General features: G+C 39.4%; 1 protein-coding gene across 1 annotated transcript in view; it reads left to right on the top strand.

The window, feature by feature from the left end:
• The window catches only part of LOC130913716 (dynein axonemal heavy chain 10-like), a 144,372-nt gene that overhangs the window by 12,065 nt on the left and 118,968 nt on the right, over window positions 1-13,339 (top strand). Inside the window, exons 7-15 of the mRNA XM_057832527.1 lie at window positions 3,344-3,538; window positions 3,653-3,823; window positions 7,978-8,154; window positions 8,278-8,430; window positions 8,537-8,706; window positions 8,768-8,919; window positions 9,570-9,734; window positions 9,807-10,014; window positions 10,106-10,262. Coding sequence (XP_057688510.1) covers window positions 3,344-3,538; window positions 3,653-3,823; window positions 7,978-8,154; window positions 8,278-8,430; window positions 8,537-8,706; window positions 8,768-8,919; window positions 9,570-9,734; window positions 9,807-10,014; window positions 10,106-10,262 — 1,548 coding nt within the window. The remainder of the gene's footprint in view (window positions 1-3,343; window positions 3,539-3,652; window positions 3,824-7,977; window positions 8,155-8,277; window positions 8,431-8,536; window positions 8,707-8,767; window positions 8,920-9,569; window positions 9,735-9,806; window positions 10,015-10,105; window positions 10,263-13,339) is intronic.

Consider the following 13,339-nt stretch of genomic DNA (forward strand, 5'->3'; position numbering starts at 1 on the left):
GCTCGAGCTCAGTGAGGTTGGATGGAGAGTGTTTGTGAACAGCAGTCTTCAGCTCTTTCCACAGATTCTCCATTGGATTCAGGTCTGGACTTTGACTTGGCCATTCTAACACCTGGATACGTTTATTTTTGAACCATTCCATTGTAGATTTGGCTTTATGTTTTGGATCATTGTCCTGTTGGAAGATAAATCTCCGTCCCAGTCTCAGGTCTTGTGCAGATACCAACAGGTTTTCTTCCAGAATGTTCCTGTATTTGGCTGCATCCATCTTCCCGTCAATTTTAACCATCTTCCCTGTCCCTGTTGAAGAAAAGCAGGCCCGAAGCATGATGCTGCCACCACCATGTTTGACAGTGGGGATGGTGTGTTCAGGGTGATGAGCTGTGTTGCTTTTACGCCAAACATATCGTTTTGCATTGTGGCCAAAAAGTTCAATTTTGGTTTCATCTGACCAGAGCACCTTCTTCCACATGTTTGGTGTGTCTCCCAGGTGACTTGTGGCAAACTTTAAACGAGACTTTTTATGGATATCTTTGAGAAATGGCTTTCTTCTTTCCACTCTTCCATAAAGGCCAGATTTGTGCAGTGTACGACTGATTGTTGTCCTATGGACAGACTCTCCCACCTCAGCTGTAGATCTCTGCAGTTCATCCAGAGTGATCATGGGCCTCTTGGCTGCATCTCTGATCAGTTTTCTCCTTGTTTGAGAAGAAAGTTTGGAAGGACGGCCGGGTCTTGGTAGATTTGCAGTGGTCTGATGCTCCTTCCATTTCAATATGATAGCTTGCACAGTGCTCCTTGAGATGTTTAAAGCTTGGGAAATCTTTTTGTATCCAAATCCGGCTTTAAACTTCTCCACAACAGTATCTCGGTCCTGCCTGGTGTGTTCCTTGGTTTTCATAATGCTCTCTGCACTTTAAACAGAACCCTGAGACTATCACAGAGCAGGTGCATTTATACGGAGACTTGATTACACACAGGTGGATTCTATTTATCATCATCGGTCATTTAGGACAACATTGGATCATTCAGAGATCCTCACTGAACTTCTGGAGTGAGTTTGCTGCACTGAAAGTAAAGGGGCCGAATAATATTGCACGCCCCACTTTTCAGTTTTTTATTTGTTAAAAAAGTTGAAATTATCCAATAAATGTTGTTCCACTTCACGATTGTGTCCCACTTGTTGTTGATTCTTGACAAAAAAATTAAATTTCATATCTTTATGTTTGAAGCCTGAAATGTGGTGAAAGGTTGCAAGATTCAAGGGGGCCGAATACTTTTGCAAGGCACTGCATAGTCATGTGGTCAGCCAAGGCAAGGGCGGCGTTCCATATCGAGCTCACAGTACCCATGGAGGAGGGGATTGAGGCCGTCTGTGAACGTAAGAAGGCCAAGTACTCAAAGCTGGTTGCCAAGTGCCAAATGGCTTACTGGAAGACTACCATCTACCCAGTGGAGGTTGAATGCAGATGCTCATGGGGTTATCAACAACATGCCTCCTATAGCATGTGGGAATCACAGGAAGAAGACTCAGGAAGGCAATAATGGACCTGGCTTTTGGCTCTGGCTCAGGAGGGAGGACAAAATCTGGGGAAGAACACCTAACAAGCAAACAACAACCGCAGTGGATAACAACAATCAGCTGAAGGGGGTGACAGTGAGACGGCCCTCTCACTGCCCCACCACAAGGAGACATACCAGAATTAAAGGAGCGAAACGTTGGTGAACGGTGGTTTTTGGCCGATTACCCTGCAGCTGACCAATGGGCACCGGAGGAGGTGCAACAGGCAGTAATGCTAAGCAGGAACTACCATCTTTTTGTATAATCGTTGAAGGTAGATGCTTGTCCACTGTGAGGGACAATCTAAAAAAAACAAAAGTCCAGATATCACAGTGTATGATTTTTTAAAACAATTTATTTGTTTTATACTGCTGCAAATAAGCATTTGAACACCTGAGAAAATCAATGTAAATATTTGGTAAAGTAGCCTTTGTTTACAATTACAAAGGCCAAACATTTCCTGTACATTTTTACCAGGTTTTGCACGGATTGCAGCAGGGATTTTGCACCACTGCTCTTAATAGATCTCTAGATCAATCAGGTTTCTGAACTGTCACTGAGAAGCATGGAGCGTAAGCTTCCTAAAAAGATTTTATATTAGGTTTAGGTTCTAAAGACTGGCTAGGCCCCTCCAGAATCTTGTTATGCCCTATACGAAGCCAATCCTTTGTTATTCTGACTGTCTTCTTCGGGCCATTGTCATGTTGGAAGACCCAGTCACGACCCATTTTCAATGCTCTAACCGAAGGAAGGATGTTATCCCCCAAAATCTCACAATCCATGGCCCTGGTCATCCTCTCCTTAAAACAGTGCAGTCGTCCAGTCCCATTTGCAGAAAACACCCATGATGCTACTCCCCCCATGCTTCACAGTAGGGATGGTGTCCTTGGGATCATTCTTCTTCTTCCAAACACTATGAGTGGAATTTAGACCAAAAATGTCCATTATGATCTCACATGACTCCTCTGGATCATCCAATTGGTCATTGGCAAACATAAAACAAGCCTGGACATGTGCTGATTTAAGCAGGGGAACCTTCCGTCCCATCCATGATTTTAAACTATGACGTCTTAATTTATTACCAACAGTATATTTGGAAATGGTGTCCCAGCTTCTTTCAGCTCATTGACCAGATCCTCTATTGTCGTTTTTGGCTGATTCCTAACCATTCTTAGGATCATTGAGACAATACGAGGTAGATCATGCATGGAGCCCCAGTCCGAGGAAGATTGACAGTCATGTTTAGCTTCCTCCATTTTCTAATGATTTCTCCAACGGTAGATCTTATATCATCAAGCTGCTTGGCAATTGCTCCGTAACTCTTGTAGAGGTCTACAATTCCGTTCTTGGTGTCTTTGGACAGCTATTTGGGGTGGACAGGTGTTTATATGCAGCTAACCGCCTCAAACAGCTAAAAAAGTCGGACTCAAAAAGTCCCATCTCCATTCCACTTATTTAGGAGTATAAGTGGAGACTCGGCGACTACCAGGTCTTTGAGGCTCACAATTGTGAAAAATCACACACTGTGATTTCCGGTTTTCTTTAGATTGTCTCTCACAGTAGACAAGCATCTACCTCAAAAATTTCAAACCCATCCATAATTTCTTAGTGGGAGAATTTGAAAAATCGCATGGTGTTCAAATACTGATTTTCCTCACTGTACACAGTCATTTTCTGAATAACGGCAACACTTGAGTCACTAGAAAGTGTGGATATGTCGACATCCTATTCTATGCTGCCTGATCGCTAACACGTATTGCTTGATGTGTTTGTTTTGTGCAGAATTTAGAAGAATTTTACAACATTTTCAGCCCAGAATTAAAAAGTGTCACCTGGGACCCGAAACGTTTTGATGAAATACAGGTCAAAGTCGACAACCTCATCCTGCCTTTTGAGGAAATCAATTTCGATCCTTTCAGTAGTTGTAAGATTAGCAGCTGGAAAATCATAATGCAGAACTTTAACGGTACAGTTTGTGTAAGTTCAGGATGCATTTTTATTTAATTTCTGTAACAATTTATGACTCGTCAAATGTCTTCCACATTTAAATCAACGAGCACTGTTGATTTTCTTTGCCTTGTATTTGGTTAGGCCATTGAGAGGGAGATAATTGCCTTTATTGACCAGTCCTTCAAGACTCTGCGCTCTTCAACTGCTGCGTTTGAAATGCTGGTTAAATACAATGACATTCGCTCCAGACCGGCCATCAATAATCATTTGATGAAAAAGACTAATGATGTTCTGGCACAGTATTGCAAAGAGGTTTGTCTGAAATTACTTTCAAATTTAAGTTGAAAAGTAGTGTTTCCTTTTCTTTTCCTTTTTAACCTGTCCTGTTCAGTGTCCTATTGGTCTGAGTATGATATACTCCCATTGTGATGATATTTCATTGTGTTTTGTTTATTAGGAGAAAGCAGCGAGCAGGAAGAGGTTAGGGGGGTACAGAATGGAACATGGAAAAGTTCCATAGCAGCAGTGTTTACTCAGCATGTTCTTTTTTGAAAGATTACAGGCAGAAAACAAGCAGTATTTGCATGGGTTATATACGAGCGCGCTTCTATGTTGACCCCCTTCCGGTTTAGGATGGTGTTGTCATGCAGCCTTGCGGTCTAAAACTAGCATTCATGCGGTACGCTATTTTAACTTATTTGTTAAATGTTTTGATGCATTTCTATGCATTATAAAAGATTTATGTCTGAATTTTGGGGGTCTTAAAACAGATTAGGGCATTTACAGTGGTATGGAAAAGTATCTGAACCTTTTGGAATTTGTCACATTTCTGCATAAAGTCAAATGTGATCTGATCTTGTCAAAAACACACAGATGAAAAAAGTGTCGTCTTTAACTAAAACCACCCAAACATTTATAGGTTTTCATATTTTAATGAGGATTTAAAGAGGATAGTATGCAAAACAATGACAGAAGACATATTTTTGCATAAAATCACCATCAAATGTGATCTGATCTCTGTCAAAATCACACAGATGAAAAAACAGTGTGATTTAACTAAAACCACCCAACCATTTATAGGTTTTCATATTTTAATGAGGATAGTATGCAAACAATGACAGAAGGGGGAAAAAAACAAGTAAGTGCACCATCACATTTAATATTTTGTGCCCCCCCCAATTTGGCAGTAATAACTTGAACCAGATGCTTCCTGTAGCTGCAGATCAGTCTGGCACATTGATCAGGACTAATCTTGGCCTATTCTTCTCTATAAAACTGCTGTAGTTCAGTCAGATTCCAGGGATGTCTGGCATGAATCGCTGTAATTAGGTCATGCCACAGCATCTCAATGGGGTTCAAGTCTGGACTTTGACTTGGCCATTCCAGAACGTGTATTTTGTTCTTCTAAAATCATTCTGAAGTTGATTTACTTCTGTGTTTTGGATCATTGTTGCAGCATCCATCCTCCTTTTAGCTTCAACTGCAAAACATCCTGATAAACCTTTAAATTCATTCTTCCATTAATGATTGCAAGTTTCCCAGGCCCTGAGGAAGCAAAACAGCCCCAAATCATGATGCTCCCTCCACCATGCTTCACGGTAGGGATGAGGTGTTGATGTTGGTGAGCTGTTTCATTTTTCCTCCACACATGATGTTGTGTGTTACTCCCAAACAATTCAACTTTGGTTTCATTAGTCCACAAAATATTTTGCCAAAACTTCTGTGGAATGTCCAAGTGCCTTTTTGTGAACATTAAACGAGCAACAATGCATATTTAGACAGCAGGGGCTCGCTCCGTGGAGTCTTCCCCTGAACACCATTCTTGGGCATAGTTTTACATATAGTTGATGTGTGCACAGAGATATTGGACTGTGCCCGTGATTTCTGTAAGTCTTTAGCAGACGCTCTAGGCTTCTTTTTTACCGCTGTGAGTATTCTGCGCTGAACTTTTGGTGTCATCTGTGTGATTTTGACAAAGATCAGATCACATTTGTCGGTGATTTTATGCAGAAATGTGAGAAATTCCAAAAGGTTCAGATACTATTTCCATACCACTATACATGGAAAACGCATTTCTACCCACATAATTTTCAGGTTAAGAAACTACTTCCAGAACCATTTAATTTCGTAATAGAAGTACCACTGTATATCTATGGAGGTAGATTTTTGTCTTTACTATTCAATCAAAAAAAAGGTTGCTTCAATCAAATAAAAAGTTGCTTCAATCAAAATATATATTTTCAATCGAAGAAAAAGTCACTTCAATCAAAAAAAAATGTGTTTGAATGCAAAAATAAATTTAAAACTCAAAAAAATATATTTGAAAATTATTTTTCTTTGATTGAAATTTTTTTTTATCGGCATTTCACCGGAGTAGGGTGCCCTGCTGCTTAATGTGATTCAACAGTGCGAACTTCACCCGCTGCCCTGACGTGATGGTTGGCAATTGGTTCCAACCGGAGTGTCCGCGACGCGCCGGTACGGGAGTGGTCGGCGAGTGGCCCGACACTAGCCTGCCCAGTAAGCGAGTGGACTACCGGCGAATCGCCGGCGTCCACGTCGGGAGCCCCGTCGCTTCAACTTTGAATGAGTGTCGTGTCATTCGCGGGCCAACCACTCAACAGCCGGCCTCCGCGCCTGGGGGGTGATATCGGGGTCCGACCAGTGTGCCGCGACAGGGCATTTTACCGTCCCGGGTACTCCGGTGAAATGCCGATGTCACACCCCCATACCGGTGCCCTATATTCAGCTTGGACTCCAGCAGACTCTGATGGCTGGATGGAGCCCTGGTGGCCATTATTCGTGCTTCATACTTTTATGCCATTGGCGTAGTCACCTGCCACTCAAACACACCAGAACTAGCGTTGAAGTTGAATCTTTGTGACAAAATGATTCAATCGAAAAAAAGTGCATTAAAAACTTTTTCCACTTAAAAAAAAAAGTGCGTTCAAAACTTTTTCCACTTTAAAAAAAAAAAAATTAATTAAATTAAATTGATTAAAGCAACTTTTATTGCGAGTGAATGATTTAGACACAAATATCTAAATCAAATGTCTAAAACTAATATGGCTCAAACACAAAAAGGATTGCTTCAATCAAAGAAAACAGTTTGAATGAAAAATAGTGTTCAAATGCGAATTTCTGAGTCTCAAATATTTTTTCACATTCAAACCTTTTTTTCTACGATTGCATTTTTTAAAAAATTTTGGTTGAAGTAATTTTTCTTTTGAAAATATATATTTTTTTGTTTGAAGCAACTTATTTTTTGATTGAATAATAAAAACACAAATGTCCTAGCCAAAATGTGGTCCAAACGCAAAATTACATGACTTCAATCAAAAATGTTGTTTCAATAATAAAAAAAACTTGACTTAAATCAAAAAAAAAAAGAAAAAAAGAAAACGACTTAAATAAATAAAATAAAATAAAAAAATTAAATCAAAGAAAAATAGTTGTCAAATATATTTTTTTTGAGTTTCAAATATATTTTTGCATTCAAACACAATTTTTTTGATTGAAGTGACTTTTTCGTCGATTGAAAATATATATTTTGATTAGGGCTGTCAAAATTATCGCGTTAACGCGCGGTAATTAATTTTTTAAATTAATCACGTTAAAATATTTGACGCAATTAACGCACATGTCCCGCTCAGAAAGTATTCTGCCTTTTGGTAAGTTTTACAGCAAGGGTTTTTGTGCTGTCCAACAGCGAACTCTTGTGGTCGCTTTGCGACATGGTTTATTGTTTTCTTGCCAGTTCATTATGGCTGCACGACGTCTCGGGCTGATAATGTTGTGCTTATATGATCCTTGGACAAGATTTGTCTGTAAGTATGGTTGTTGTAAAGAATGTACATATTATGTTGGTAAGCGAAATGTTTAGTGAACCTGTATAGCGTGCTAAGCTAACGTTGTTGCTAATGCAATGCGTGTATACTTTTTGTAGTTTTACGATGGTCTAAAGAGGACAATGGTTTGAGGCCATTTTATTAATAAATCAGATGAAAAAGGAAGAAGTCTAATTATTAAGGCGTCGTTCACTAGCTGTCTAGCTTTGGAAAAAGTAGACACTTCGGAGTGAGGACAGCATAGACAGATTTAAATGACAGTAGAGTGAAATGCCCGCTACAGACTTTATGTACCGTATGTTGAATGTATATATCCATCTTGTGTCTTATCTTTCCATTCCAACAATTGATTTTACAGAATATATATATAATTTACAGAAAAATATGTCATATTTTATAGATGGTTTGAATTGTGATTAATTGCGATTAATTACGATTAATTAATTTTTAAGCTGTAATTAACTCGATTAAAAATTTTAATCGTTTGACAGCCCTAATTTTGATTGAAGCAACTTTTTATTTGATTGAATAATAAAGACACAAATCTACCTCCATATATATCCATTTATATACATTTTTTAATCTTTTTTTTTTGGATGTCACATGTCTTTGTTACAGGTGGACAGTATTAACGAAATCTTTGAGGAAAAGAGAGACAAACCACAAATCAATAAGAACGAGCCTCCCTTAGCAGGAGGTGTTAGATGGACGCATTCACTTTTTCAGCGTATAAAAGGTGGCATGCTTCCTCTCCTGACAATGCCAAATTTGTTGGAATCTGAAATGGGCAAATTGGTGAGTTTTTGTACAATTTCACGACAATACAAGCATGTGCATGTGTTTAGGGTGGCACAATCATGAACCATAGATCTTGCCTTACTTTTGCAAATGTATTAATACAATGGTGAATTTTGCTAGGCGAGGAACAAATACTTGGAAATGGCAAAAAAAATAAGCGACTACGGCGTTAAGAAGTATAAGTCATGGGTCACTGAGACTGAACGCAACTTGCCATTGTTATTGAAAAAACCTGTCTTAGTCATAATTTCGAAGGAAAGCCAACGCGAGCTGGTATGTATTTGCTCGGTTCTGTTTTTCCTACAAAATCATGGCAGATTCTTCAGTTTTTTTCTCCTGAACTAATTTAGTTGTTCGGGCTTTATCTTGTTCTTTCAAGGTCGTCCCAGCCAAGCCTGATATCAAGGGACAAAAGGATAGGCGATACCGTGTAAACTTTCCACCAGAGATTTTCACGACGATCGCTGAAACAAAAAACTTGGTTTCAATGTCTTTCTCCATGCCCGAGGTGGCTCGAAACGTGTGTCTACAGGAGGCCAACTTTATAAGGTAATTATACTCAAACGAGAATGTAAATCACTTCAACATCAGTCTTTCCTATTGGATCTAGGTACAGTGAAGATCTTCATAAACTTGTCAACCGCTACAACTCTACAGTTGATAGTCTGGGTGACGCAAAGATCGCCATGTTGTCTCAGAACATCAAAAGGGTTGAAACGATCCTATTTCCGGCATGTAAAAGACTGAACTGGAATTCCTTGGGTATGGTGCTAAATTGTTGCTATGATTTTATCCATGTGCATTAGTGCTGCAACGATGAACTCGATTAATCCGATTAGAAAAAAGCTTTGAATCAAATTTTGCTTCTTCTAGGATTCGTTTAATTCGAGTAACGTTGTAATGGTTTGTTTTGAAAGTGTCGCAATTAGTTTTACTGATTTGGGCGGATACACTGCCCTCTTGTGGCAGCAGAGAATATGCCATAACTCGTCTAACATGCCTGAATCCAGCTTATCCCTGTTAAGACCAACATAAGGTATGTTTTTGTTTGAGCTAATATGTTTGTTTATGGCGGAAAACACTCAGGTGAGTTGAAGTTCCGCTCTGAGACCCCCAGTTTTACCAAATTTCAAAATTGTCCTATATGCATGTGTGATACATCATTGGAAAACTTAAAATCTCAATTTTCTGGGGGATTTAACAGGAGGGAATTTACTTATGTTGCCTTCCATAACACTTATTTATTTGTTTAACATATCCTAAAATTTATTGTGCAATGCATTAAACGCTGAGCCGTAATCTGATTATTCGAAGTAATTGATAGATTCATCGATTACTTAAATAATCGATGGCTGCAGCCCGAATGCGCATCCTGCGAAAGTTTGCAACAACCGTTCGTATGTTTGAATCAGCAATTACAGATTTCATCAATAATGGAAACCCGGAGCTCTCAAAATTCGAGACTGTTGTCAGTCAAATTGTGAACAACGAGCTTGATATTGAATTAAAGTTGCAATCCATCATGACGGCAGATCTCCTGAAATGCCCTGCTCCGAGTCGGGCAGAAATGTTACCAAGTACGTTGGATAAAAACATGGTTTAATCAAAAAGTCATGAATCCTTGTGATTTCAGTTGCTGTATTTTTCAGGTATCAGAGAGTTTTATGAATGCATTGATCGAGAACGTATCAAGTCAATCAATTTGTTGAGAAGCAAATATGCTGACATTGGACCAGTCATATCTAAGGTGGAACACTTGATCATGGAAACGAACACCGGCAAGTGCCATAGTATGTCAAATTACTATGCATACTGGGAAGGCAAGGTGCATGACGCTCTTATTAACATGGTGCTCAGGTAATATTCTGAGAGCTTATCTCAATGCAATTTATTTTATTGCAGGTTGTCCGTTTTTACTAACAAACATTCTGTTGATTGCGTCCTTAAGGAACATTAAAGCCTTCGATGCTGTACTGGATGGGAACGTCCCTCTTTTCCGTGTTGATGCCATCCTTTCTCCCCCCAAAATTATGTTGCAGCCCAAAACAAATGAGATCTCCCGAACACTTGTGCAATGTATCAAAGAGTGTGTCGAAAGCACTAAAGTATGACCGTTTCTTCCTCTTTTGCAAAAAATTACACATTTTAGGCCAGTGGTTCTCAAAGTGGGATACGAGTTTAAAGTGCCAACGACAGGATAAAAAAAGTCTTAAATAGCATTATTATGTGAAGTAAAATCATATTTTGAGACGATTCGACTATTTACGACAATTTGGCAAAACGCAGATGATGAGAAATTAGTCTTTTAACTCATTCACTCCCAGCCATTTTCACCGGCGCAACTGGCCGTTTTACTGGATTTTGACTGATTTTGCAAGGCCCACAGAAAATTCTGTTCTATTGCTGTATAAACATGGATCCCACCAAAAGAAAGATTAGACTCTCTTCATTCAGCAGGACAAAAAAGTTAGTTCATATCTTTTTCCATTCTTTAGAAATCAGCATTAGAAAATAGCTTAGTTTGAGCAATTTTCCAATTTCTGATGAAAAAGGAGAAATTGAGCTTTTGTAAAAGCTTACATTTCAACCATAACTTTGACTTTAACACAGTGCTTCTCAATTATTTTCTGTAATGCCCCCCCAATGGAAGACGTAAATGTTTTGCGCACCCCCCCAACACTCTGCCTCCACTGTAAATGTCGTATCATTTGTCTATAAGATTATTATTATAATCAGTACACCTCTGAATAACATTGTTTTTTTTTAATATTAAAGAAAAAAACGTAATATAGATCAACTTACAATAAAATAAAATATGACTTTACTAACATTGTTTTGTTTTTAACAGAAAAGACTTCAAGCACATCAATTTGCCTATATTAAAAAACAAACAAAACACTGTAAAAAATACACTGAAGGCACATTTGTTGACCGTTTGATACTGAAAAATAAAATCAAAAAATTATTTTAAATTCAAATTGATTAGCAACATTAACTCTTGAGGACTAAATCCCACACAATTTGACTGGAAAAAAACAAAAATTAATAGAACAAACACGACATTGTCATTGAGCAGAGGGACAGTTTTTATTTTTGCTGTAAATTTACACATAATTATTGATAATGAATCATCTATATATGTTTTTTTTTAATATAGACCAAAAGAACGACTAAGATTACAATAAGAAATGAGAAAATGTGAAAAAAAAAACTAAATAAGATATTTAAAGAATGAAAAAAATATTGTAAATGGAGGGAAAAAAGGGGAATCATTAAAAATAAAAATGGAATTTATTCTTTTTAAAAATTCTTTAAATTTTTCAAGTTTTTGATTTTAAATTTTTTATGTCCAATTTTCTATATATTTTTTTACTTAAAAAAAAAAAAAAAAAAAATTCAGACCTATTTTTTTTTTAAATTGGACAATTTTCATCCATAATAATTCCTGATTCATATTCATTTTTTCCCCCATTTAATTTTATTTTGATTAAATTGAGATGTCTAATGTATTTATGTGACCTCTTAATTGATTTGGCATCCTGCTGTCTGCTGCGAACATTTTTAGACAAAGTAAACAGACTGGTCTTTCCTGTTCTCCAACTGTGCTAAAAGTCAAAGCCAAACGCTACATAGGCTTTGTCATATTTCCTCGTCTTAGCTTTCCATATCTCCAGTGTCCATAGCGCCACTGGCAACCACTGAGTGGATGTCCAATTACACTTTATTCTAGTACAGCAAAAAAAGTATGTTCCCCAAGGTCACATACGCCACCCCTGGCATAGCTCCGCGCCCCCCTGGGGGGGCCCGCCCCACCATTTGAGAAGTACTGCTTTATCACAACTGTTTTTTGCTTTTGTGAAATCCCAAACATCTGAATAATGTTTCCTTCTACAAAGTAATATAAACAACAAGACAAATAGAGCTTTTGATAGCAAAGTAACAATTTATTTACACATAACTAATCACATCCACTGCACTGGTGGTCCCGGTCGTTCTGCTCGGTCGTCCAGCGCCGGTCATCCTGGGCGTCCTCCTGGTTGTTCTGCTCGGTCGTCCACCGCCTGGCATCCTGGACGTCCTCCTGGTCGTCTCATTTGGTCGTTCGTCGCCTGGCGTCCTGGACGTCCTATCGGTCATCCTGCTCTGACTTCCCGCGCCTGGCGTCCTGGTCGTCCATTCGGTCGTCTTTCGCTGGCGGCCCGGCCGTTCGTTCCGTTGAATTGGGTTACGGGTCTTACCAAATGCGATACTGCACTCCAGTGGCCAGTTTTATTGCTTTAAAATGGATTTTCAGCATTGTGCTTTGGAGCTAAGTTGCATCAGAACCTAGAGATGTCTCTTGTGAAAAAAAACATAAAAGACGTATAAATACGTTTTTGGGACACTGAAACAATTAAAAATAGAGCATATTTATACATTTATGGGAGCAAATGAGTTAATCTGCCGTTTAGCCATGGTTGCCATATAGGGCTCTAGCGTCACCAACAGGAGGATGACGTTGGCAGGGTCATGGTTTCATCTGATTTAGAATTTAGCCCATAGAGGGGGAATAGTTCAGAATGAGGAAAATATGACGAAGAGAGCCGCATTGTTTCAGCCCCCAAATGTCACCGAATGACCTGATATAACAGGCCACGCGCCCCAAATGTCCCCAAAGGACCGATATGACCAGGCCAGGCCCCAAATGATTTGATATGACCAGGCCACGCCCCCAAACGTCCCCAAATGACCTGATATGACCAGGACACCCCCCCAAATGTCCCCGAATTACCTGATACGTCCAGGCCACACCCCTCAAATGTCCCCAAATACCCCAATATTACCAGGCCACGCCCCTCAAATGTCCCCAGATGACCTGATATGACCAGGCCACGCCCCCTAAATGTCCCCAAATGACCTGATATGACCAGGACGCACCCCCCCAAATGTCCCCGAATCACCTGATACGTCCAGGCCACGCCCCCCAAATGTCCCCAAATGACCAAATATGACCAGGCCACGCCCCCAAATGACCTGATATGACCAGGCCACCCCCCCCAAATGTCCCCGAATCACCTGATACGTCCAGGCCACGCCCCCCAAATGTCCCCAAATGACCTGATATGACCAGGCCACGCCCCCAAATGACCTGATACGTCCAGGCCACCCCCCCAAATGTCCCCGAATCACCTGATACTTCCAT

Source organism: Corythoichthys intestinalis, chromosome 3 (assembly GCF_030265065.1).
Source record: "Corythoichthys intestinalis isolate RoL2023-P3 chromosome 3, ASM3026506v1, whole genome shotgun sequence".
Lineage (NCBI taxonomy): Eukaryota > Metazoa > Chordata > Actinopteri > Syngnathiformes > Syngnathidae > Corythoichthys > Corythoichthys intestinalis.